Source organism: Gadus chalcogrammus, chromosome 8 (assembly GCF_026213295.1).
Source record: "Gadus chalcogrammus isolate NIFS_2021 chromosome 8, NIFS_Gcha_1.0, whole genome shotgun sequence".
Lineage (NCBI taxonomy): Eukaryota > Metazoa > Chordata > Actinopteri > Gadiformes > Gadidae > Gadus > Gadus chalcogrammus.
In genome coordinates this window covers 20,684,203-20,710,930 of record NC_079419.1, presented here as the reverse complement: position 1 = coordinate 20,710,930, position 26,728 = coordinate 20,684,203, and the positions used below count along the sequence as shown (strand labels likewise).

General features: G+C 42.1%; 1 protein-coding gene and 12 non-coding genes across 13 annotated transcripts; 12 read left to right on the top strand and 1 right to left on the bottom strand.

Moving 5' to 3' along the window:
• Positions 1 to 53: 53 nt before the first annotated feature.
• On the top strand, positions 54 to 127 carry trnai-gau (transfer RNA isoleucine (anticodon GAU)). The gene has a single exon. It is a non-coding gene; the product is annotated as a tRNA-Ile (tRNA).
• A 612-nt stretch (positions 128 to 739) lies between these two features.
• trnan-guu (transfer RNA asparagine (anticodon GUU)) lies at positions 740 to 819 on the top strand. The gene has a single exon. It is a non-coding gene; the product is annotated as a tRNA-Asn (tRNA).
• Positions 820 to 1,431: 612 nt separating this feature from the next.
• On the top strand, positions 1,432 to 1,505 carry trnan-guu (transfer RNA asparagine (anticodon GUU)). Its single transcript has one exon. It is a non-coding gene; the product is annotated as a tRNA-Asn (tRNA).
• Positions 1,506 to 2,115: 610 nt separating this feature from the next.
• On the top strand, positions 2,116 to 2,189 carry trnan-guu (transfer RNA asparagine (anticodon GUU)). Its single transcript has one exon. It is a non-coding gene; the product is annotated as a tRNA-Asn (tRNA).
• A 611-nt stretch (positions 2,190 to 2,800) lies between these two features.
• Positions 2,801 to 2,874, top strand: trnan-guu (transfer RNA asparagine (anticodon GUU)). The gene has a single exon. It is a non-coding gene; the product is annotated as a tRNA-Asn (tRNA).
• Positions 2,875 to 3,479: 605 nt separating this feature from the next.
• trnan-guu (transfer RNA asparagine (anticodon GUU)) lies at positions 3,480 to 3,553 on the top strand. The gene has a single exon. It is a non-coding gene; the product is annotated as a tRNA-Asn (tRNA).
• Positions 3,554 to 4,164: 611 nt separating this feature from the next.
• On the top strand, positions 4,165 to 4,238 carry trnay-gua (transfer RNA tyrosine (anticodon GUA)). Its single transcript has one exon. It is a non-coding gene; the product is annotated as a tRNA-Tyr (tRNA).
• Positions 4,239 to 4,848: 610 nt separating this feature from the next.
• Positions 4,849 to 4,922, top strand: trnan-guu (transfer RNA asparagine (anticodon GUU)). The gene has a single exon. It is a non-coding gene; the product is annotated as a tRNA-Asn (tRNA).
• Positions 4,923 to 5,535: 613 nt separating this feature from the next.
• On the top strand, positions 5,536 to 5,615 carry trnan-guu (transfer RNA asparagine (anticodon GUU)). Its single transcript has one exon. It is a non-coding gene; the product is annotated as a tRNA-Asn (tRNA).
• A 2,119-nt stretch (positions 5,616 to 7,734) lies between these two features.
• Positions 7,735 to 7,808, top strand: trnan-guu (transfer RNA asparagine (anticodon GUU)). Its single transcript has one exon. It is a non-coding gene; the product is annotated as a tRNA-Asn (tRNA).
• A 2,455-nt stretch (positions 7,809 to 10,263) lies between these two features.
• trnan-guu (transfer RNA asparagine (anticodon GUU)) lies at positions 10,264 to 10,337 on the top strand. The gene has a single exon. It is a non-coding gene; the product is annotated as a tRNA-Asn (tRNA).
• Positions 10,338 to 10,945: 608 nt separating this feature from the next.
• On the top strand, positions 10,946 to 11,019 carry trnay-gua (transfer RNA tyrosine (anticodon GUA)). Its single transcript has one exon. It is a non-coding gene; the product is annotated as a tRNA-Tyr (tRNA).
• Positions 11,020 to 24,884: 13,865 nt separating this feature from the next.
• LOC130388296 (E3 SUMO-protein ligase ZBED1-like) lies at positions 24,885 to 26,394 on the bottom strand. Its single transcript, XM_056597739.1, has 2 exons — positions 25,515 to 26,394; positions 24,885 to 25,388 (listed from the first exon to the last, which is right to left on the bottom strand). The coding sequence occupies exons 1-2, from the start codon at positions 26,124 to 26,126 to the stop codon at positions 24,990 to 24,992; spliced, it is 1,011 nt and encodes a 336-aa protein (XP_056453714.1). The 5' UTR covers positions 26,127 to 26,394; the 3' UTR covers positions 24,885 to 24,989.
• Positions 26,395 to 26,728: the final 334 nt, after the last annotated feature.

Sequence of the window (26,728 nt, the reverse complement as noted above, 5' to 3'; positions counted from 1 at the left end):
TTTTTTTTGGGTGTATTACTTTTTTTTCAAGACACTTGTGGTTTCCCACTTTGGTCTCTGTGGCGCAATTGGTTAGTGTGTTCGACTGATATTCGAAAGGTTGGTGGTTCAAGCCCACCCAGGGACGAGCTGATATTTACTGAACACCAGGTCAAGCATCAGCCCATACCATTAACCTTTGTTAAGTGAAAAAAATCAACTGTGTTTCCAAGAGTAGATTTGATAGAACTGCTCTGTCATTTCCCTTCCAACCATTTACTTCCGTTGACTTGAGTACGGAGTGTCTGGAAGAAGAGCTAGCTGGCTAAAGTGCTTTCTAGGAATTGGAAGTATTTAGGAGCTTAGATATGATCCATTTCACCTTGTCTTACGATCATAACATGGAAATCGTTTTTTTCTTAAAAGCCATATTTTGCTATCTTTTTTTACCAATTAACATTTAAGGGGGCCACAGGGAGAGGAAAGCTTGTTCTTAAGGGGGGCTCCCCCCTTTTCCCCTTTTCCAGAACCCAGGAGAATTCATACGCTCAAAGATAAGGTTAAGGGTTGAAAGGAGATGATTCAGGTGGGACTGAAAGGAAGGGGGCCCTAGAATTTAAATCATGGGTTATTTATCAGTGGGGAATTAAATACGGCTACTTTCTATCAACATTTGACGGCATCAATGTCGAGGTGATTTAACACAGTTTTTTTTTGGGTGTATTACTTTTTTTCAAGACACATGTGAATTCCCACATATGTCTCTGTAGCATTGGCGCAATTGGTTAGCGCGTTCGACTGTTAATCGAAAGTTTGGTGGTTCAAGCCTACCCAGGGACGAGCTGATATTTACTGAACACCAGGTCAAGCATCAGCCCATACCATTAACCTTTGTTAAGTGAAAAAAATCAACTGTGTTTCCAATAGTAGATTTGATAGAACAGCTCTGTCATTTCCCGTCCAACCATTTACTTCCGTTGACTTGAGTACGGAGTGTCTGGAAGAGCTAGCTGGCTAAAGTGCTATCTAGGAATTGGAAGTATTTAGGAGTTTAGATATGATCCATTTCACCTTGTCTTACGATCATAACATGGAAATAGTTTTTTTCTTTAAAGCCCTATTTTGCTATCTTTTTTTACCAATTAACATTTAAGGGGGCCACAGGGAGAGGGAAGCTTGTTCTTAAGGGGGGCTCCCCCCTTTTCCCCTTTTCCAGAACCCAGGAGAATTCATACGCTCAGAGATAAGGTTAAGGGTTGAAAGGAGATGATTCAGGTGGGACTGAAAGGGAGGGGGCCCTAGCATTTAAATCATGTGATATTTATCAGTGGTGAATGAAATACGGCTACTTTCTATCAACATTTGAAGACATCAATGTCGAGGTGATTTAACGCACAGGTTTTTTTTGGGTGTATTACATTTTTTTCAAGACACATGTGATTTCCCTCATAGGTCTCTGTGGCGCAATTGGTTAGCGCGTTCGACTGTTAATCGAAAGGTTGGAGGTTCAAGCCCACCCAGGGACGAGCTGATTTTTACTGAACACCAGGTCAAGCATCAGCCCATACCATTAACCTTTGTTAAGTGAAAAAAATCAACTGTGTTTCCAATAGTAGATTTGATAGAACAGCTCTGTCATTTCCCGTCCAACCATTTACTTCCGTTGACTTGAGTACGGAGTGTCTGGAAGAGCTAGCTGGCTAAAGTGCTATCTAGGAATTGGAAGTATTTAGGAGTTTAGATATGATCCATTTCACCTTGTCTTACGATCATAACATGGAAATAGTTTTTTTCTTTAAAGCCCTATTTTGCTATCTTTTTTTACCAATTAACATTTAAGGGGGCCACAGGGAGAGGAAAGCTTGTTCTTAAGGGGGGCTCCCCCCTTTTCCCCTTTTCCAGAACCCAGGAGAATTCATACGCTCAGAGATAAGGTTAAGGGTTGAAAGGAGATGATTCAGGTGGGACTGAAAGGGAGGGGGCCCTAGCATTTAAATCATGTGATATTTATCAGTGGGGAATTAAATACGGCTACTTTCTATCAACATTTGACGGCATCAATGTCGAGGTGATTTAACGCATTTTCTTTTTGGGTGTATTACTTTTTTTTCAAGACACATGTGGTTTCCCACATTGGTCTCTGTGGCACAATTGGTTAGCGTGTTCGACTGTTAATCGAAAGGTTGGTGGATCAAGCCCACCCAGGGACGAGCTGATATTTACTGAACACCAGGTCAAGCATCAGCCCATACCATTAACCTTTGTTAAGTGAAAAAAATCAACTGTGTTTCCAAGAGTAGATTTGATAGAACTGCTCTGTCATTTCCCGTCCAACCATTTACTTCCGTTGACTTGAGTACGGAGTGTCTGGAAGAAGAGCTAGCTGGCTAAAGTGCTTTCTAGGAATTGGAAGTATTTAGGAGCTTAGATATGATCCATTTCACCTTGTGTTACGATCATATCATGGAAATAGTTTTTTTCTTAAAAGCCATATTTTGCTATCTTTTTTTACCAATTAACATTTAAGGGGGCCACAGGGAGAGGAAAGCTTGTTCTTAAGGGGGGCTCCTTTTCCCCTTTTCCAGAACCCAGGAGAATTCATACGCTCAGAGATAAGGTTAAGGGTTGAAAGGAGATGATTCAGGTGGGACTGAAAGGGAGGGGGCCCTAGCATTTAAATCATGTGATATTTATCAGTGGGGAATGAAATACGGCTACTTTCTATCAACACTTGAAGACATCAATGTCGAGGTGATTTAACGCACAGGTTTTTTTTGGGTGTATTACATTTTTTTCAAGACACATGTGATTTCCCAGATAGGTCTCTGTGGCGCAATTGGTTAGCACGTTCGACTGTTAATCGAAAGGTTGGTGGTTCAAGCCCACCCAGGGAAGAGCTGATATTTACTGAACACCAGGTCAAGCATCAGCCCATACCATTAACCTTTGTTAAGTGAAAAAAATCAACTGTGTTTCCAAGAGTAGATTTGATAGAACTGCTCTGTCATTTCCCGTCCAACCATTTACTTCCGTTGACTTGAGTACGGAGTGTCTGGAAGAAGAGCTAGCTGGCTAAAGTGCTTTCTAGGAATTGGAAGTATTTAGGAGCTTAGATATGATCCATTTCACCTTGTGTTACGATCATATCATGGAAATAGTTTTTTTCTTAAAAGCCATATTTTGCTATCTTTTTTTACCAATTAACATTTAAGGGGGCCACAGGGAGAGGAAAGCTTGTTCTTAAGGGGGGCTCCCCCCTTTTCCAGAACCCAGGAGAATTCATACGCTCAAAGATAAGGTTAAGGGTTGAAAGGAGATGATTCAGGTGGGACTGAAAGGAAGGGGGCCCTAGAATTTAAATCATGGGTTATTTATCAGTGGGGAATTAAATACGGCTACTTTCTATCAACATTTGACGGCATCAATGTCGAGGTGATTTAACGCAGTTTATTTTTGGGTGTATTACTTTTTTTTCAAGACACATGTGGTTTTCCACATAGCTCTCTGTGGCGCAATTGGTTAGCGCGTTCGACTGTTAATCGAAAGGTTGGTGGTTCAAGCCCACCCAGGGACGAGCTGATTTTTACTGAACACCAGGTCAAGCATCAGCCCATACCATTAACCTTTGTTAAGTGAAAAAAATCAACTGTGTTTCCAAGAGTAGATTTGATAGAACTGCTCTGTCATTTCCCGTCCAACCATTTACTTCCGTTGACTTGAGTACAGAGTGTCTGGAAGAGCTAGCTGGCTAAAGTGCTATCTAGGAATTGGAAGTATTTAGGAGTTTAGATATGATCCATTTCACCTTGTCTTACGATCATAACATGGAAATCGTTTTTTTTCTTAAAAGCCATATTTTGCTATCTTTTTTTACCAATTAACATTTAAGGGGGCCACAGGGAGAGGAAAGCTTGTTCTTAAGGGGGGCTCCCCCCTTTTCCCCTTTTCCAGAACCCAGGAGAATTCATACGCTCAGAGATAAGGTTAAGGGTTGAAAGGAGATTATTCAGGTGGGACTGAAAGGGAGGGGGCCCTAGAATTTAAATCATGGGTTATTTATCAGTGGGGAATGAAATACGGCTACTTTCTATCAACATTTGAAGACATCAATGTCGAGGTGATTTAACGCACGTCTTTTTTGGGCGTATTACTTTTTTTTCAAGACACATGTGTATTACCACATAGGTCTCTGTGGCGCAATTGGTTAGCGTGTTCGACTGTAAATCGAAAGGTTGGTGGTTCAAGCCCACCCAGGGACGAGCTGATATTTACTGAACACCAGGTCAAGCATCAGCCCATACCATTAACCTTTGTTAAGTGAAAATAATCAACTGTGTTTCCAAGAGTAGATTTGATAGAACTGCTCTGTAATTTCCTGTCCAACCAATTACTTCCGTTGACTTGAGTACGGAGTGTCTGGAAGAGCTAGCTGGCTAAAGTGCTATCTAGGAATTGGAAGTATTTAGGAGTTTAGATATGATCCATTTCACCTTGTCTTACGATCATAACATGGAAATAGTTTTTTTCTTAAAAGCCATATTTTGCTATCTTTTTTTACCAATTAACATTTAAGGGGGCCACAGGGAGAGGAAAGCTTGTTCTTAAGGGGGGCTCCCCCCTTTTCCCCTTTTCCAGAACCCAGGAGAATTCATACGCTCAAAGATAAGGTTAAGGGTTGAAAGGAGATGATTCAGGTGGGACTGAAAGGAAGGGGGCCCTAGAATTTAAATCATGGGTTATTTATCAGTGGGGAATTAAATACGGCTACTTTCTATCAACATTTGACGGCATCAATGTCGAGGTGATTTAACGCAGTTTTTTTTTGGGTGTATTAATTTTTTTTCAAGACACATGTGATTTCCTACATGGGTCTCTGTGGCGCAATTGGTTAGCGCGTTCGACTGTTAATCGAAAGGTTGGTGGTTCAAGCCCACCCAGGGACGAGCTGATATTTACTGAAGACTAGGTCAAGCATCAGCCCATTCTATTAACCTTTGTTAAGTGAAAAAAATCAACTGTCTTCCCAAGAGTAGATTTGATAGAACTGCTCTGTCATTTCCCGTCCAACCATTTACTTCCGTTGACTTGAGTACGGAGTGTCTGGAAGAAGAGCTAGCTGGCTAAAGTGCTTTCTAGGAATTGGAAGTATTTAGGAGCATAGATATGATCCATTTCACCTTGTGTTACGATCATATCATGGAAATAGTTTTTTTCTTGAAAGCCATATTTTGCTATCTTTTTTTACCAATTAACATTTAAGGGGGCCACAGGGAGAGGAAAGCTTGTTCTTAAGGGGGGCTCCCCCCTTTTCCCCTTTTCCAGAACCCAGGAGAATTCATACGCTCAAAGATAAGGTTAAGGGTTGAAAGGAGATGATTCAGGTGGGACTGAAAGGAAGGGGGCCCTAGAATTTAAATCATGGGTTATTTATCAGTGGGGAATTAAATACGGCTACTTTCTATCAACATTTGACGGCATCAATGTCGAGGTGATTTAACGCAGTTTTTTTTTGGGTGTATTACTTTTTTTTCAAGACACATGTGATTTCCCACATAGGTCTCTGTAGCTTTGGCGCAATTGGTTAGTGCGTTCGACTGTTAATCGAAAGGTTGGTGGTTCAAGCCTACCCAGGGACGAGCTGATATTTACTGAACACCAGGGGCCGTATTCACAAAGGATCTTAGGGCTAAAAGTAGGTCCTAACTGGCGAATTTAGGAGTAACTCCTAAAAATAATGGGCGTGTCACTCTTAAATTTAGGACTCCTAACTTTTTTCACTAAGAGCAATTCACAAAGTATTTTAGGACTAAAAGTAGCACCTAAGTCTAGGAGAGCTTAAAAGTCCTCAAGAGGACTCCTAACTCAGTAAGACCTATTCACAAAGAATCTTAAAATGCCTGCGAGACGAAATGTTAGGGTATTCAATTTATTGTGGAGTTAATGCGCGATGCAATAACATCCCCGACTAACAGGAATAATCCGATTAGTCCCGAAATAAAATGTTATAACAATTATAAGTTATAAAAAAATATATATAACTTCTAAAAAATAAAAATAATTGCGCCATCAAAAGACGAGGACGTGTTCGTCAATAGGAAGAAAGTGCATTCCATCAACATGCAGGTTGTTTTTGATGCAAATTTTAACATAGCCTACTGGATGTTGTTGCAAAGTGGCCTGGATCTTCAGCTACCCATGATTCGCGCATTTTAATGGTGAGCGGTCTGAGGCAGCTTTTTGAGATGTACCAGTTGGGTGTCACTTGCTGGGTGACAGTGACTATCCATGCAAGACGTGGCTCTAGACACCCTACCTCAATCCACAACCGGGAGCACAGTTAAAGTGTAACATGTAAGTGATTACGCAGATTAGTCCTATGCGTAAAACACATCGTATTGGCTCTTTGCTAGAGCACACAAACATACACGAAATGTTGTGGAGAGAGGAATTGGGCAGATGAAACGTCGGTTTCCTCCATGTCCTCCACGGCGAAATACGCCTCACCCCAGAGAGGGCAAGCACAGTAATCACTGTATGTGCCATTCTACACAACCTCTGCAAGCGGAGGAACATTCCACAGCCAGACGATGATGATGATGATGATGATGGCGATCAACATTACAAGGAATTTGGCCGTGTGGAACCGAGTGGACAGGCATTTAGGGATCACTTTGAAAACACATTTTAGGTAAACACCTTGGCACAAATCAGTCAACACTTGGGTAGTTCGTAACATTTATTTTCTTTTAGATTTTACGTATTTGTATTGTTTGCTTTCTCTCTCTCTTGAACGTGCAGGCTACAACGTCATTATCGTGGTCTGCACAAAATTGTCATCATGCGTGTATTCTGCTAACTGCACTATAACTACTTAATAGGAATTCATTTCTAGCCTAGGCTATTTCCTTGTTTTTCGGTGATTCAGTGGGCTCGTCTGAACAACCAATCACCGAACTGACCGCTTCTAAACTCGTGCACGAGAATTGACGTAATCCATAGCAACGGCGCGTCACTCTTAGTTCACTCTTTGTGATTTATCCTTAGTAAGAGTAGGTCTCAGCGGCTTTGTGAATAACTTTTAAGAAAAAACTCCTACGTAAAATGTTTTAGCGCGAGTTAGGAGCACTCCTAGCGGTAAGATAAAATGCTTTGTGAATACGGCCCCAGGTCAAGCATCAGCCCATAGCATTAACCTTTGTTAAGTGAAAAAAATCAACTGTGTTTCCAATAGTAGATTTGATAGAACAGCTCTGTCATTTCCCGTTCAACCATTTACTTCCGTTGACTTGAGTACGGAGTGTCTGGTAGAGCTAGCTGGCTAAAGTGCTATCTAGGAATTGGAAGTATTTAGGAGTTTAGATATGATCCATTTCACCTTGTCTTACGATCATAACATGGAAATAGTTTTTTTCTTTAAAGCCCTATTTTGCTATCTTTTTTACCAATTAACATTTAAGGGGGCCACAGGGAGAGGAAAGCTTGTTCTTAAGGGGGGCTCCCCCCTTTTCCCCTTTTCCAGAACCCAGGAGAATTCATACGCTCAGAGATAAGGTTAAGGGTTGAAAGGAGATAATTCAGGTGGGACTGAAAGGGAGGGGGCCCTAGCATTTAAATCATGTGTTATTTATCAGTGGGGAATGAAATACGGCTACTTTCTATCAACATTTGAAGACATCAATGTCGAGGTGATTTAACGCACAGGTTTTTTTTGGGTGTATTAGTTTTTTTTCAAGACGCATGTAATTCCCCTCATCGGTCCATGTGGCGCAATTGGTTAGCGCGTTCGACTGTTAATCGAAAGGTTGGTGGTTCAAGCCCACCTAGGGACGAGCTGATATTTACTGAACACCAGGTCAAGCATCAGCCCATACTATTAACCTATGTTGAGTGAAAAAAATCAACTGTGTTTCCAAGAGTAGATTTGATAGAACTGCTCTGTGATTTCCCATCCAACCATTTAATTCCGTTGACTTGAGTACGGAGTGTCTGGAAGAAGAGCTAGCTGGCTAAAGTGCTTTTCTTGGAATTGGAAGTATTTTGGAGCTTAGATACGATCATAACATGGACATAGTTTTTTTCTTAAAAGCCCTATTTTGCTATCTTTTTTTTACCAATCAACATTTAAGGGGGCCACAGGGAGAGGAAAGCTTGTTCTTAAGGGGGGCCCTTTTCCCCTTTTCCAGAACCCAGGAGAATTCATACGCTCAGAGATAAGGTTAAGGGTTGAAAGGAGATGATTCAGGTGGGACTGAAAGGGAGGGAGCCCTAGAATTTAAATCATGTGTTATTTATCAGTGGGGAATGAAATACGGCTACTTTCTATCAACATTTGAAGGCATCAATGTCAAGGTTATTTAACGCGCAGGTTTTTTTTGGGTGTATTACTTTTTTTTCAAGACACATGTGATCTCACAGGTCTCTGTGGCGCGTTCGACTGTTACTCGAAAGGTTGGTGGTTCAAACCCACACAGGGACGAGCTGATATTTACTGAACACCAGGTCAAGCATCAGCCCATACTATCAATCTTTGTTAAGTGAAAAAGATAAACTTTGTTTCTAAGAGTAGATTTGATAGAACTGCTCTGTCATTTCCCTTCCAACCATGTATTTACGTTGACTTGAGTACGGAGTGTCTGAAAGAAGAGCTTACTATACTGATTATACATATTCATCATATTCATATTCATATCCCCGCCATTGGGACATCCGTGTTGCCACCTCATTGGTGTGTGAACAGAGGACTGTTGAACAACAAGGCAGGTAAGCAGGGAAGCCTAAGCATGCAGTTGGAGGGCAACGAAATGACAGAGCAACACTTTCAGTCAGATATCCCTCAGCCAATCAGCCGGTGTGAACATTGGTATTGATCTAGCGCCCTTTGATCCACACCTTGAACCATATCAAAGGTACGAGGCAACCTGGGAAGAAAAAGGGATAGGGTTAGAAATGTAATTTTTCCACTTTTCTTCATCTTAACAATACGTTTCATGGTCCCACACATAGCCTCTCCATCCTCATTCTATGAAAGGACCCACTGTGCAGTTGCATCAGCCCATCTGGGCTTCTGGTCTTCAGAATGGTTTTTATTTAAAGGCACACCACTACTTGGAAAGTTTCACATAAAGGACATTTTTCATGAAAGACATACATTTTAAATACATGCATGTCATCTATAAAAGGTTAAGACTGACTAGACCCAGGGAGAACCCTGGACTTTACTGTAGGTTGGAGGCATTTTAATGGCATATATGTGAACCATTAATGCAAAGAAAATGAAATATATTCTGGGCCTGAAGCCTTGCCTTGAGTATTGTTAGTTGTTACTTGTGCTCCTCAAAATACATATTCCCACGTGACGCAAACACCATGTGGCTTGTATTGCTGCCAGTATGTTATTATGGCCAATATTAATACAAATTACATGCTGTTACCAAGGGAAGATAACAGAATCGTCAGCAGAAATGACAGGTGACAGCTGCCTGAAGGCGGTTGAAGCTTGTTAAAAATCCCCAGACCAGAGATATGGACTTCCCACCTGAATGGAGTCCTGCCACTCTTGTTTTACCTCCCTGGTGCCCTTATGCTTTTCTCACTGTAAGTACACCAAAACTACATTTGGGAGTTTGCTGCCATCATATGGGAAAAATGGGCATTGCCAATTATGTTTCAGATTTTTTTTAATCTTTATTTTATAAATGGAGAACCTGTAATCATTGCAAAAAAATTGACTTTTCAACTGACACAATCACAATCTGTCTCTGAGCGTTAATTGTTTTATCTGTAGTGCTAAATCACAATTAAATGAAAAGTGTTGGAAAGATACATACATTTTGTTTGTTATCTTTTATTTGCATCTTATTAACAAAATAAAAACAAAATCATTCATACTTATATTTCTGTTGTTTCTTGTGTTACGATCATATCATGGAAATAGTTTTTTTCTTAAAAGCCATATTTTGCTATCTTTTTTTACCAATTAACATTTAAGGGGGCCACAGGGAGAGGAAAGCTTGTTCTTAAGGGGGGCTCCCCCCTTTTCCCCTTTTCCAGAACCCAGGAGAATTCATACGCTCAAAGATAAGGTTAAGGGTTGAAAGGAGATGATTCAGGTGGGACTGAAAGGAAGGGGGCCCTAGAATTTAAATCATGGGTTATTTATCAGTGGGGAATTAAATACGGCTACTTTCTATCAACATTTGACGGCATCAATGTCGAGGTGATTTAACGCAGTTTTTTTTTGGGTGTATTACTTTTTTTTCAAGACACATGTGGTTTCCCACATAGGTCTCTGTGGCGCAATTGGTTAGCGCGTTCGACTGTTAATCGAAAGGTTGGTGGTTCAAGCCCACCCAGGGACGAGCTGATTTTTACTGAACACCAGGTCAAGCATCAGCCCATACCATTAACCTTTGTTAAGTGAAAAAAATCAACTGTTTCCAAGAGTAGATTTGATAGAACTGCTCTGTCATTTCCCGTCCAACCATTTACTTCCGTTGACTTGAGTACAGAGTGTCTGGAAGAGCTAGCTGGCTAAAGTGCTATCTAGGAATTGGAAGTATTTAGGAGTTTAGATATGATCCATTTCACCTTGTCTTACGATCATAACATGGAAATCGTTTTTTTCTTAAAAGCCATATTTTGCTATCTTTTTTTACCAATTAACATTTAAGGGGGCCACAGGGAGAGGAAAGCTTGTTCTTAAGGGGGGCTCCCCCCTTTTCCCCTTTTCCAGAACCCAGGAGAATTCATACGCTCAGAGATAAGGTTAAGGGTTGAAAGGAGATTATTCAGGTGGGACTGAAAGGGAGGGGGCCCTAGAATTTAAATCATGGGTTATTTATCAGTGGGGAATGAAATACGGCTACTTTCTATCAACATTTGAAGACATCAATGTCGAGGTGATTTAACGCACGTCTTTTTTGGGCGTATTACTTTTTTTTCAAGACACATGTGATTTACCTCATAGGTCTCTGTGGCGCAATTGGTTAGCGTGTTCGACTGTAAATCGAAAGGTTGGTGGTTCAAGCCCACCCAGGGACGAGCTGATATTTACTGAACACCAGGTCAAGCATCAGCCCATACCATTAACCTTTGTTAAGTGAAAATAATCAACTGTGTTTCCAAGAGTAGATTTGATAGAACTGCGCTGTAATTTCCCGTCCAACCATTTACTTCCGTTGACTTGAGTACGGAGTGTCTGGAAGAGCTAGCTGGCTAAAGTGCTATCTAGGAATTGGAAGTATTTAGGAGTTTAGATATGATCCATTTCACCTTGTCTTACGATCATAACATGGAAATAGTTTTTTTCTTAAAAGCCATATTTTGCTATCTTTTTTTACCAATTAACATTTAAGGGGGCCACAGGGAGAGGAAAGCTTGTTCTTAAGGGGGGCTCCCCCCTTTTCCCCTTTTCCAGAACCCAGGAGAATTCATACGCTCAAAGATAAGGTTAAGGGTTGAAAGGAGATGATTCAGGTGGGACTGAAAGGAAGGGGGCCCTATAATTTAAATCATGGGTTATTTATCAGTGGGGAATTAAATACGGCTACTTTCTATCAACATTTGACGGCATCAATGTCGAGGTGATTTAACGCAGTTTTTTTTTCTTGCCTTGAGTATTGTTAGTTGTAACTTGTGCTCCTCAAAATACATATTCCCACGTGACGCAAACACCATGTGGCTTGTATTGCTGCCAGTATGTTATTATGGCCAATATTAATACAAATTACATGCTGTTACCAAGGGAAGATAACAGAATCGTCAGCAGAAATGACAGGTGACAGCTGCCTGAAGGCGGTTGAAGCTTGTTAAAAATCCCCAGACCAGAGATATGGACTTCCCACCTGAATGGAGTCCTGCCACTCTTGTTTTACCTCCCTGGTGCCCTTATGCTTTTCTCACTGTAAGTACACCAAAACTACATTTGGGAGTTTGCTGCCATCATATGGGAAAAATGGGCATTGCCAATTATGTTTCAGATTTTTTTTAATCTTTATTTTATAAATGGAGAACCTGTAATCATTGCAAAAAAATTGACTTTTCAACTGACACAATCACAATCTGTCTCTGAGCGTTAATTGTTATATCTGTAGTGCTAAATCACAATTAAATGAAAAGTGTTGGAAAGATACATACATTTTGTTTGTTATCTTTTATTTGCATCTTATTAACAAAATAAAAACAAAATCATTCATACTTATATTTCTGTTAGCGACATACAATATGGTTTATTATGGTCAGATATTTTTCTCTGCCTCATTCCCCTCAAAATTATCTTCTCCTAGAGTTTGCATGTATAGGAACCAAGCCAATGACAAACAATAAACATATCAGTGCTGTGCAGGTCTCCTTTTGGGACCAAACATTGCACAGTTTTTTTATTCATTAGTATTGATAATATTATTTAATATGGAAAGGGAATGAGGCAAAAACGCTCAAATCAACCACTTCGAACATGAACACCTGAGAGTTGTCAAATTAAATAGGCATATGTAGACCAGGGGCCTCTACGAATGGTCAAATCTCCTAACCTTTATGCCTCCTTTACTTAACCCTTGAGGAAAATGTCATCGGGTCAAGGAGAGATGAAAAGGTGCTTCCTTTTGAACATAGGAAAAGACAGCGCTGCTTAAAATGAATTTGACTCCACTTTTCCTAACCAACGTCATTGCGTATTGCTGAATTTAGCGTCTTTACAGTGGAACTACAGTTTTCCGAAGTTGGTCTACAACAAGCGCTCTTTTGATCCGCTCTTGTCGTATTGATTTCTATCAGGTTGTCGCCAACATTGAGAATCACTTCGGTCGGACTTGGCCAACGAAAATATTTTAGGCTAGTTGAAAACCCAATTCACATGTGAATAAAAAGATAAAAAGAGGCTCAACTTATGTTGATGTTGAAATTAACTGCCCACATCTTTCTTAAATGTGAAGTCTGCATTTTATTTTCTTATGGTTTATATTGTGTGCTTAATAAACAGAAATTTCATTTCGATTCAAATAATATATTTCTGGAATTGGTATCCATTATTATCAATTGTATTTTCTTCTCTTCTATTCTTCTGCTTTACCGCGTCTCTGATGCGTCTTCGCGTAGAGCCTACTCTTCGTCAGTGGCAATGGCACGTTTCTTTAAATATTGCCGCATTAAAGGATTATGGGATACCACTATCACCTTTCCTTTCGCAAAGGTTGCTCAGGAGTAACCTAGGCTAAAGGAGGGTTAAAGGAAGCATTGAGGCTCCTTTCCTAAGCATTTTTAGAATTCAAGCCACTTCTCCTCCAAGCACTTCCGGGTCATCTCCATAGGAAAGGAAATTTCCAATGCAAAAAAGAGAATTTGTAGAGGCCCCGGGAGTACGGAGGGCTCTGAAAGGTTTGTACCGCTCTGAAAACAGTGGGCGCTAAAACTAGTTGACCAACTGTTACGTATTTTAAGCACATAAGCCACTAGGAAGCAGGATCGAACACACAAGCTGCATTACCCCCACATAGCCACTAGGAAGCAGGATCGAACACACAAGCTACATTACCCCCACATAGCCACATGGGAGCAAGATCGAACACATAAGCTGTAATTACTATACATAGCCACCAGGGTCCAGTTGCACCAGCAGAACGTAAGGTCCCACTTAGCTTAGTTCCACCGTAAATTGGCCTTACGGAGGAGTTTAGGTTGAAAGCTCTTAATTGTTACAATGTTGCACCACACCACATACGTCCAACGTAGGCTTAAGTTATATCCTAAAACTTACACCTCCTACTTAGTAGGTGTAAAGTCCGCCGTTAAACCGCCCGCTACCGTTGGCATTAGGGATGCACCGATCCGATATTTGTATCGGTATCGGTACCGATATTGAAGACATTTCTAAATCGGGTATCGGTGACAAATGGGCCGATCCATATTAAAAAAGACTTTTTTTTTTTCTTTTTTTTTACGTTTATGTACATACTTGAATCCTATTCCTACTACCTTGCTGCTTTGATAATTGAATTTCCCACGAAAATGTTCTCACGGGATTAATAAAAGTGTATCTATCTATCTATTGGCTGATCTATTCAGTTTCTATGCTGTGCGCTGTGAGTGACGTCATAAACAAGCAACACGCCGTGCGGAGCCTACAGTGATTGCAAAATGGAGCGAGCAAAAGGATCTGCTATCTGGAGCTATTTCACTTTACCTAAGCCAGCAAGCTCCACGGCTACATGCAACATATGCAAAGTAAATGTCCCGAGGGGTGGTACTAAACCTTCTAGCTTTAATACCACAAACCTTATAAAGCACCTCAAAAAATTCAAGTCTCATGATCCCAGTCTTTTCCCCTCAATGAAACTTACAGTTTGTAGCCATAATTTCGCGCTGTTTTTCTATATCGGTATCGGATCGGTATCGGCCGATACTAAACCTCAGATATCGGCAGGGCTCTACAGTGCGCCCATTTCACTCGCATTTGCGAGTGAATATTTCGGCGTGCGAACGAGAAAAACAAAACAGGAGCACGCGTGCGAGTGACTTCTCCACAGCGCACTATACTGTGCGTTCACACCAAACGCGAAGGGGCGAAACGATTCCATACAAAGCAGCGATTCCATTTGCAGCGCGACACTTTTGCCCGGCACGGGCGAGCGCGTTCACGTGGATTTCAGGTGGATTGAAATATTTAAACTTTGCCGCGACATTCGCGTGATGACAGCCAATCAGCGTTCAACAGCGTGGCCACTGAGTGACGTGCGTTACGTAACAGCCAATCAGTTTTCAACCGGCCAACCGTTCCCTGCAGTGCAGTCCGGGGTGAACCGCAGCATGGAGGAGAAAGTGATTGCTGCCGTTTGCGACTCCCCGAGCTCTATATAGAATAGTATATTATATAATTTTATTGTATCAGGGCTGTAGTGGTCAAATTAGAGGTGGGTAAACTATGAATTTTGTGATCAGACCGACCTCGACACAACGCAACGCAACGCAAAGTGTTGCGACTCTGTAAGGCAAGCCTGGCTATATTCCATTATGTTATCAATTAAAGTCATATTAAATCAATCAATGACAGTTAATGAATGTGTTTGTAGTTTATTCAAGTTATTCAAATATCAACAGTAAAGAAAGGTATGTGTAGATTAAGAACTATATCTATGGCATGTGTGTATGTGTGTGTATTAGTATGCATGCTTTTCACAGTAGTGCCCAGAGGGTCTCATGTCCTCCACGTCAGGTCCTGCCTTGCAGGGGTGTGTTCTGGGGTTCATGGCTCCCCTGTGCTTCACCAGCCAGGACTTCACATACGTGTTGGATTGAACTTTGTGGTGGCTGAGTGGTGGGCCATTCAGTTGAATAAACATCAAGGACGACACTGTGACCATGAAGTGCAGACTGCATCTCAGGGGGCACACTATGATGTTCATTAAGCTGAACCTCCTCTCACACTCAGCAGTGCTAACTGGAATGAGATGGTCGATATTCAGGAGTGGTGCAAGGTTTTCTGGAATGATGCTTGAGTTATCCTTAAAATCCCTATAGCCTTCAAGAATTTTTCTGTCATCAAGTCTGAACCTTTGGGCAAGTTGTTTCAACTTGGATTCCCCATACGGTTCCTCTAGTCTAGGGGAATAGGCCAGTTTGCTGGGAAAATAATTTAAAAGAAAATAAATAATAATCGATTTAACCGCCAACCGCCCGAATTTAATTAAAATATATATTTTTGTCGCGTCATCCGCCCGATCCACGGTTCAGCCACGGAGTCCACGGCTGCAACCGCCAACCTCGCATCTCCAAATTGAGGCTTTAACATAGCGACCGAGCTATAGCGAAGTTGATACGCCAAAACCGAAGTTTGATATGGATAGTAAAACTCTGACTGACTTTCGCTCACCTTGACAGGGGCAGTACACGGATAGCATGACTACGCATTGGCCAATCTGAATGCTCGTAGTCATTTAATAGTTCATCAAGTAAAATTGATTTATAAAACACAAAAACAACTCATGTGAATTGATCATCTTCAGTCTTACTTTGTACTTGAGGCCTTTTTCGGGCTTCTGTTGGAGTGGGAGCACTCGAAGGTCTCTTCAAAAATCGCCTGATATCCATGGCTTATTAATGACAGGTAGGCAGGCATGATAATCCACAACGCGTAGGGCCATGTGTTTACATACTTCCTGTTTACATATTTTCCTGGATCCTGATTGGTGTCGCCGCCGCAGCCGCAAGGCACTGATTGGAGGGTCACAGACCATAATAGCATAGGCCTACAGCGCACATGAAAATGATTCAGATTACAGCGTTTATTTGTTCAACAATTTGAAACTTTGTTTTAGGTGTTTTAAAATGATACTAAATTTATTTCCGATTATTCCAATGGCAGAATACAAGGCACAGGGAACTTTGAAGTTCGTAAACGCCACTTAGAGGTGCGTAAACGCTATTTAGAGGTGCGTAAACGCTATTTCCTAAATTCCAGAGGTGCGTAAACAGCGTTTACGTGCGTTTACCCTCCACTACAGCCCTGTATTGTATATACAATATCACGGTCAAAAGCTCTGTGCTCCTCCGGATAGCCGTAGCGCGGGGAGCGCTACGGGAGGGTTTAGCAGGGTTTGTTTACCTACGTTGCTATGGTTACCAGTCTTGTGTGTTCCAACGGTTTATTAGGTATCTAAATCGCTGTCTAATCAATACTTCATTCACTGCCTCTTCCGTGGTCATTACAATATTATGAATAGACTGCGTGGAGAAAGTTAATGCTGTTATGGTAGACGATAAAGTCTACAAATTCAACCCCTGACTGGTTGAAGGATTTCGGGTGGCTAGTTTATGATGCTAAGAACATGAAAATGTTCTGTACATTTTGTAAGGAAGCCCCATCGGCAATGGCAGGCTCCTCTCTGTTTATAACGGGGAACCCTAATCTGAAACGCGATGCTGTGGTGAAACACATCGAGTCCACTAGGCATTCTCGCTGCCCGATTTCTATATAAATCACACCCAGCCCAATAACCCTGGTACGGTGGAAGCCGAAATTGGTGCTGTTTTGTGTAGCCTGAATGTAATCTTGTCTATTTATTTGTCTTCATTTTGCTTTATTAAGTGGGTTCTGTTGGTGTGTGCAATTTCTGCACGCTAATAAATGTTCTAAACAAAAACCTATTGTGCCCCCATTTTTTTTCCTGTGCTCCTAAATTTTTTAACTTAGGGGCACGAGTGCTCCTGAAAAAAAAAGTTTGCGTAGAGCCCTGGATATCGGTATCGGTATCGGAGGTGAAAAAAGCGGTGCATCCCTAGTTGGCATGGCTTTTCATTTCGATCGGTTAGAAAGGTTACTTCAAAACGAAGAAAATGAGGAAGGATATTGTTTACGGAGACAACGCGTTCTTCGTGATCGGTTAAATCCATTGGACATCTACGACGACGTAGATTTGTACATGCGTTTTCGATTTCGTCGCACAGAAATAATGCGGATAACGGACACACTCGCTAATGACTTAAGACATGACACGGACAGGAACGGGGCCCTTTCTCCATCTTTACAAGTGTGTCTAGCACTCAGATACTTTGCCACCGGTTCATTTCAAAGTCTTGTGGGGGACTCAATACAGGTACACAAGTCCACTGTTTGTAGGACAGTCCGCTCTGTGGCACTGTCATTATGCAGACTAGGGATGTGCATCTCCATCAGGAGGACGATGCGATACACATCTCGATGCACTGCCAACGATCCGATACATTCAAGATACATAAAAGCAGCTACTAATGCGATACGATACGATTCACCCCTATTGCGATTCGAGACGATACGATTCGACACGATGCGATTCAACAAGATGCGATTCGACAAGATGCGATGCTAAATAATACAATTCTATGCAATTTAATATGATACATAATGATTTATTTATTTGTCAGACAACAAATCAGTAACCAGGTTTCTGACAAAAGAAAACATTTATGTGTATGTGTGTAAGTGTGTTCTGAATGTAACATTTTTGTTTGTCAGACAACAAATCAGTAACAAGGTTTCTGACAAAAGAAAACATGTATGTGTAATGTGTATGTGTATGTGCATAAGTGTGTTCTGAATGTAACATTTTTTCACTATACCTGACAGTCACAACACAGTTTGCTTCATCCTAAACATGTGGATCAACTGCCTCACACACTAAATTTAACTAATTTGTCCTATTTTCAGGTTTTTCTTAAAGGTCCCATGACATGAAAATCTCACTTTGGGAGGTTTTCTAACATAAATATGAGTTCCCTAGCCTGCCTATGGTCCCCCAGTGGCTAAAACTTGCGTTTGGTGTAAAACTAGCACTAGCTGTTCTGCTCGCCTTTGAAAAAACGGAGCCTGAAGCGCGCTGATTTGGAATGTCTGTGCTCATGACGTCATCAGGAATCTCAGCTCCTCCCCTTACTCTGCCTGGCCTGCCCAGAGACGTTGGCCCGCCAATGAGACTCGACCGTGCGAGCGCCACATGTGTGTGTGTGAATACACACACTGTAACGCAAGTGTTTCTTGTCGGTTCTTTGACGTGTCTTGTATTTCCACAACGAGACTGTCGTGGGGGTTATCTAAGCCATGGTTGAGAAGGAATTGGGGGAAAGGAACTTTGGTTTGACTCGCTGAAGTACATGAACTGCGACATGCCGCCGGTTGCCGCGAGGCACCATCGCCCGGCAGCGGGCAGCCGGCAGCAGGCAGCGCGCGGTTCAGTCGACTTCAGGTTGATGTGAAAGTGGAAGAACCAGGGGTCTCATTTATAAAACTGTGCGTGGGATCGTTACTAAAAATGTGCGTACGCCCAGAAGCCAAGTTTTGCGTGCGCCAAAAAATATTCGGATTTATAAAACACTGCGTACGCACACCTGTACGCAATCTTTGCTTTATAAATCACATACTGACTACAATTGTGCGCAGCTGAATCAGCTTCACGTTCCGCCCTCTACACGCCCCTTTTTAACCATAAATGGTCAATGCAAATGACCTCATGAATGCGATCTGCATATAAAACAGACTCAGATGCCGGTATTATGTCTGAAACAATGGCAGGAGTACTGAGAAAATCAAAAAAGCGAAATTTCACGGAGGTTGAAGTGGAGACACTTGTGGGTGAGATGGAGGCCCGAAAGGTAGTTTTGTTCGGCGGTCACGGGATTGGGATCGCCAACAACAAAAAGCAGAGTGAGTGGCAACATGTTGCTGCAGCAGTGAACTCTGTCAGTAGCACGGAGCGCACTTTCCCAGAATTAAAAAAAGAAGTGGTCTGACATAGAGTTACATATTTTTATGTAGCCTACCAATAAATCGTTATGGTCCCTAAATACCCTCTCCCTCCGAATCCTGCCATTTGAATGGTCCGCCAGAAGTGCCATATGGTGCAGCATTACCACGGCGCTCACCTCTGTATTTATAGGATTACGGTAATAAGACTGACGAGAACGCCTTGGATAATCAGTTTGTAATCACCCACGTAAAATGTTCTTGAACATAACCCCTTTTTAATGCCTGATTTGTCATGAAAAGCATCAAGAGTAACGGACAACGATTGTGATGAGGAGTGTGGCTTGGTTTTTCACACTTGATTTAATTGACATTTGTTTATGTGTTTACAGTCTCATCTCATCTCATTTTCGTCCGCTTATCCGGGGTCGGGTCGCGGGGGGAGCAGCTCAAGCAGGGGGCCCCAGACTTCCCCTTCCCGGGCCACATTGAGCAGCTCTGACGGGGGGATCCCGAGGCGTTCCCAGGCCAGTGTTGAGATATAATCTCTCCACCTAGTCCTGGGTCTTCCCCGAGGTCTCCTCCCCACTGGACGTGCCTGAAACACCTCCCAAGGAAGGCGCCCAGTGGGCATCCTTACCAGATGCCCGAACCACCTCAGCTGACTCCTTTCTAAGTAAAGGAGCAGCGGCTCTAATCCGAGTTCCTCACGGATGGCTAAGCTTCTCACCCTATCCCTAAGGGAGACGCCAGCCACCCTTCTGAGAAATCTCATCTCGGCCGCTTGTACCCGCGATCTCGTCCTTTCGGTCATCACCGAGCCCTCAAGACCATAGGTGAGGATAGGAACGAAGATCGACCGGTAGATCGAGAGCTTTGCCTTGCGGCTCAGCTCTCTTTTCGTTACAACGGTGCGGTAAAGCGAACGCAATACCGCCCCCGCTGCTCAGATTCTCCGGCCAATCTCACGCTCCATAGTACCCTCACTCGCGAACAAGACCCCGAGGTACTTGAACTCCTTCACTTGGGCTAAGGATTACAGATGTTTACAGTGTCACATAAAAATATGATGTTATTGACACATGTTGGACAGATGCTCTATTCCATGCAGTCGCGCCGTCAGTGGACAGTATGGAGTAACGGGATTAAATATAGAGAATTTCTTTTTATTTCTATTCTAAGGAGATATTTCTGGAGTTATAACTGAGAAATAACGCAGTGGATTTAAATTATTCTGATTAGGATTTAACGCATGATACGGGTTGAAATTAAATTTATGAAGGGCGATGATAAAACATAATCGTTCTTCTCACTCTGCAATTCTTCGGTCTGACTTCAGTTCACCACCACACCGTCTGTGTCGCCAATTCTCCTTTTCCTCCAAACCATGCGTACGCATGGGTCAGAGTTTGCTTAGGGCTGCGCACATTTTCCCGTCAAGTTGGTTTTTTATAGATCACAACCTTGGCGTGAAAAGTCACGTACGCAACTTTCAGCCCTGTTTTGTGCGTACGCAACGGTTATAAATGAGACCCCAGAGACGTCGCAGAACCCGACAAAGTCGTTTGTGATTCATAATATCGTCTGGAGGCGCACACAATATGTTATATGATATAGATATCTTATGTATTATATGATATTATTTAGATATAGAGCTCCAGGACTGTAACGCAAGTGTTGTACACTTCCTTGTTATTTGGATAACCGTTCTGCTGTTGGTGTGATGGCTCATAACACGTCGGACTCTCGTCTCTGGTATTTCTACAACGAGACTCGTAGTGGGGGTTATCTCAGCCAAGGTTGAGAATGAATTGGGGGGAAGGAACTTTGGCTTTGACTCCCTCAAGAACATGAACCACGACAAGGAGGAGAAAGGGATCTTTGCCGGGCAGCGCAGCGCTTATGCACCTCCGCCTCCGGCGGTGGTCCCTCAGCGGGGCTCAAGCGGGAGACATTCGCCGCCAACAATCCCTTTCTCCTCCATGTCGTGGTTCATGTTCTTTCTTTCTTTGCAAAGCCAAAGTTTTGCCAAACCTTGGACTTATTGCAAGCTTTAGGGACGTATAACTCCTCATCAGCCATTGTAACTCTCCCGAACACTCCTTCAACTTGCGCGATACTTGGCCGCGACACTTCACGAGAATCTGCCACTGACAGCAGTGGAGATGAGAGCGCGTTTAGGAAACAGTTAGAGAGGGGGAATCTAGAAATATACAATTGTACCGGATTATACCGATGCAAAAATTTTAGGTACGATGCATCGCGGTTCATCCCACATTGTATCCGATGCACCCATTTTTGATCCGGGCCATCGCATCGTGAGCTTTTATGACGATGCATCGGTGCGAACCGGTGAATCTTCCCATCCCTAATGCAGACGCATTAACACCTTCGTCGGTTTCCCATCCCAACCTGACCAACAAATCATCGCACGTCAGAAGTTTTTTAACATCGCTGGCTTCCCTGACGTGCTGGGCTGTGTGGATGGGACTCACATCAGGATCAAAACCCCCACGGAGCATGAAAATGTATTCGTCAACAGAAAAGGCTACCACTCGATCAATGCCCAGATAGTGTGTGACGCTGACCTCAAAATAACAAACTGCGTGATCAAGTGGCCTGGGTCTAAACACGACAGTTATATTCTAAGGCAATCCAGGCTTTGGGGGGAATTCGAGGCAGGCACTTATCCAGGGAGACTCCTGGGGGACTCGGGCTATCCTCTCAGGCCGTGGCTGATGACTCCATACCTCAACCCAGCCAATTACCACGAAGAGCGCTACAACTCAGCGCACATAAAAACCAGGAATGCGGTGGAGAGGTGTATTGGAGTTCTTAAAAAGCGCTGGGCGTGTCTGCATAGAGGTAATGCCTCTCATGGTCACAATTTGGCATTAACAGAGGCTAAACCATTCATTTAATTTCCTAGACTACAGTCACCTGCTTTAAGTAAAAAAAATAAATAAAAAGATGCCAAGCTTAAACCAGCCTTAGAGTTAATGTTACATACAGCTACTACTACCTTTGGTCTAGCGCACCAGCGCCACCTACTGATAAACAATTACGAAGTTAGAAAATGTCTGTAGTGCAAAGTAGTTACTTACAAACTAGTTTTTAAATGACATGCATGTATATTGTTTTTTGGGTTATTGACAGGCATAATAATGGAACCAGATAGAGCTGCAGTTGTAGCTGGTGCCTGTGTGGTGCTGCATAACATGGCCATGGCATGGAATGTACCACTGATGGAAAATGCTGCTGCTGATGATGATGGTGACCTGGATGTTCCCCAAGGCATGGAAAACAACCTGCATGCTGAAGCAGCTACTGTTCGAGCGTACCTCGCAAGAACACATTTTAGCTAGACACAATAAAACGTTTTTTGTCCCACAAAAAAAAAAATTATTTGGATAACAGTATTTAAGTTTTAGATAGATAACAATTAGTGATATAACAAAGAGAAAAAGAAAGATTACAGCTCAAGAGTTGTGTAGCCATGTGCTTTCAACTCTTCTTGTAGTTTTAAAATTTCCAAATTTAACTTGTATTTTTCCAGATCTATTTTTTCCTTTTCAGCTCTTATCTTTAAAATCTCTTCCTTGACCTTTTCAATTTCGACGCTTATGAGTTCATGTCTCAGAATGTAAAGGTCTTCTTTTCCCTCTCTGGGTCGCTTTAGGCGCTTAGATGGAGGTGGCAGCAGTTGAGGCTCAGAACCTGAGCCTGAGCCTGTTATGGCAGGCTCAGGTGTTGGTGATTGTACTGGCTGGTGAGCAGTGTTGGGGGTAATGCGTTAGAACTAACGCGTTAGAGTACTCTTATTCGTTTTTTTCAGTAACGAGTAACCTAACGCGTTAGTTTTGCGAATTCAGTAATCAGTAACTCGTTAATTTCCAAAATAACCACTCGTTACTCCGTTACTTTAAGATTTTCCCTCGATAAGGAAAGTAAAGTCCCGGGTTTTCTGCATTTAGTCAGATGCTGCTGCCCTGCTCCTTGCATCTCTCTCTCTCGCTCTCTGTGTGTGTGTGCGCGCGCACCTGTGTGTGTAAGCTACGTGTGTCACCGCGGCAAGATGGACGAGAAGATAGCCTTAGATTCCTGGAGGTACGCTCATTATTTTGAGTTACAGAGCGAAAAGGACAAGAAGAACATAGTGGTCGTTTTGAGCACCTTCTTCTCCTACGTTTCAACCATTACTTTGGTGATACATAGGCTAAAGGTAGCCTACGTGATTGTTATGAATGTAGGGCTATAGGGTCACACGAACATTTTCAGTTCTTCAATGTTTTTTTAGTGCCATGCACTGTTCTTTTGTGCAACGCATACGGTTAAATTTAGTTAAATTTCCAATTCTAAAAGGTTGCGTGCCTACCTGTTAAGCACTTTGTTAGGCGAATGCACTTGTAAAGTGGATAAGCTATGTGTGACGCACTGTTCTTTTGTGCGCAGCCAATACGGTAAGCTACATTCTGTTAAAATAACTGCCTGTTACCGGAGTATGTTATTCATGGAAGCTGTTCAAATGATCAAAGGATGAATGCCTGTTAAATAAAACGTGCAATATGATGACTGTCTTTCCTGTCCTTATGCTATAGGTTCATGATTGATTCATAAACAGTCAGCACTGTTGGTGCATCTAAAGGAGGATGTGTGTTGTTGTTGCGCTAGGCGGACACGCACGCACCCCAAACGCATTTTAATTGTTGGTAACGCACGAGTACTCTAACGCGTTTCTTTTATTTATAGGTAACGTAGTAACGTAACGGATTACTTTTAATTGATAGTAACAAAGTAACCTAACTGATTACTTTCAAAAGTAACGATACCCAACACTGCTGGTGAGATGGTCCAGGTGAAGGGGGGCAGTCTTCCAGAGGTGGGGTTGGTGTTTCCTTCACTGACACACCACTCTCCACTCCACCTCCTTCAACACCAATGAGACAGGGAGAATCTTCCCCTAGGATGTCCAGGACCAGTGAAGAGTATGGCCCTATGTCTTCCTTTGGCCCACCCCCAGTTGAAACCGACTTGGGAAAGTCTTCCATTGCTTGAATTTTTAAGTCACTCCACTTCTTCCTGACATCTTTAGCCTCTCGGAGCGCAACTCCTTTGGCATTAACGGCCTCCGTTATCTCCTCCCATATTTGTAGTTTTAATTTGTTGGTTATGAAGGTGTTAAATTTAGACTCCAGCGCAGATTTTTTTTCTTTATATTTTGATATCAAAATGATGACCTCATCATGGGTAAAAATTGTCTTTCTGGGTCTGCGATCTGACATGGCCAGGCCTGAAAAACACAACACCACCACGTTATATAAACACACCAGAGTAGGCTATATAGTAGGGCTGCTCGATTTTGGGAAAAATCATAATCACGATTATTTTGGTCAATATTGATATCACGATTATTCAAACGATTATTTTTGAGTTTAAAAACATGCATTTATTGACACAATCAATGACATAGAAACACGTATAAGTATCCAAAATTAACTTTCTTCTTGTTTAAGTGCACTGCCACAACATTCTGAATATAACATTTGATTTTTATAAAACATTGAATGAATAAAATATACATATTAAGACCATCAAATATCACACAGAAACACGTATAAGTATCCAAAATTAACTTTCTTTGTGTATAAGTGCACTGACACAACATTCTGAATATAACATTTTGATAAAACACATATATTTACACAATCAATTATGACATAGAAACAATTATCTGTGCGTGTGCGCTCCTGTGTATGTGCTTGTGTGTGTGCTCCTGTGTGTAGCTCATCTGTGGGGTTACTTAAAGTTTTTTTGCCAGAAATACCAGCCTGTTGACATGATCAGGTTTCTGAGATGAGCGCAAGCAGGTAACAATATTTCCGCTTGTGCTAAATACTCGCTCTGAAGAGGAACTTGTGGCAGGAATACACAAGTATTTCCTGGCCAAATGTGAAAGACGTGGGTACATCCTTTTGGCCTCTCTCCACCATGTCAGAGGGTCCTCCTCAGGATCTAGTGTCTCAGTGTGGAAATAAGACTGGATCTCTGAAGCAATGGCTTGGTCCTGTTGTGGAGGAGGCCCTGCAACCTTATATGCAGTGACCTTGAAGAAGCTGGCCAGGTCCTTCTTCCTCTTCTTACCTGCACCAGCATCCTCTGCATCAGCAGGCAAAGCAGCCGTTTCATGCGGGGCTTTCTCCTTAGAGGCAAAAAAAAGAAAAGGGAATCATATTTAACAATTGTGTGTTAATATTACAATATTTGTAAACACATAAATGACTTTGTCTGATATTATTATAATAATTATTGTTATTATTATTATTACCGTGGCATTCATCACATCCCTCATCTCCACTTTCAGTCTATCAACAATGGATCCACGGACGTCTTCGTCAACGTACTTTAGCTTGAATCTTGGGTCCAGGGCAGAGGCCACATCAAGTAGCTCTTGGGTTGTTCGGTCACTGTATTTGTCATTAAGATATGTCAGTATGTTGTGTTTGATTGTTTTTGCAAGTGGTGTGTCATCCTCCTGGTCTTTTAAGATCGAATTGTTGAAGAGGTGAAGGGTTGGTTTCACAAAAGACACACTAACATATCTCTCTCCTGAAAGTGCATCCGTGAACTCAACCAGAGGGCTTAGCGACTTATTAACAGCTTCTAGAACATCCACGTCCTGCCAAGAGAGTGTGAGATGTCTGAGTTTCCTGTCATTGGAAAGGACCTGAGCAATGGCCTTCTGCTGCTCAAGGACCCTCTCAATCATGGCCTGCCTGGACCCCCATCGGGTTGGACATTCTGTCTTCAGGGAGTGTTCAGGCAGATTCAACTGCTTCTGCACCAGTTGAAGCTCCCTCTTTTTTTTCCAGCTGTAGGAGAAACTGCTGACCAGTTTCTTGCAGACCCCCATTGCACGGCTGATCCTTGGATCCTTCATTGCATTCTCTAAAATAACAAAAATAAAATAAAAACATATTTAGTATCACATTAGCTAAGAGCACTTTAAAAATCACAATAAATAGTCCTACAATCTCCCATATTTTACGAGGTACAAATTTATTTGATTAAGTTTGAAATCAAAATGTGTGTCCTTTACTTACTAGATCACACAATCACAATCATGAGGCAACGCAAGCGTGATCTAATCAAATTGACTTTCAAGCAAAAACGACAGCACAGTACTAGCCAATCAGATCACGTTTATGGACACTCCTTAAGAGCGCGAAGCTAAAAAATAACGTTTTACTTTTTATGCTTATATTTTTATAAAGTTACTGAGAAATAGCCACTGTACATTGTAAAAACACCTATTATTGTAACACTCATGGCATTTTTCGCATAAAAACAATCAAATTGCCTTTCATGCAAAATAAGACAGCATAGACAGATCACGTTTATGTTCGCGTCTCAAGAGCGGGAACCGGAAAAAAAGATGGTAGATTAAGAGCGCAAAGCTAAAAACAAACTCATGGCATTTTTCCCATATTAAAACATATTTGCTAGTACTCACCTATGGCCAGGTGGAGTCTGTGCCCGAAA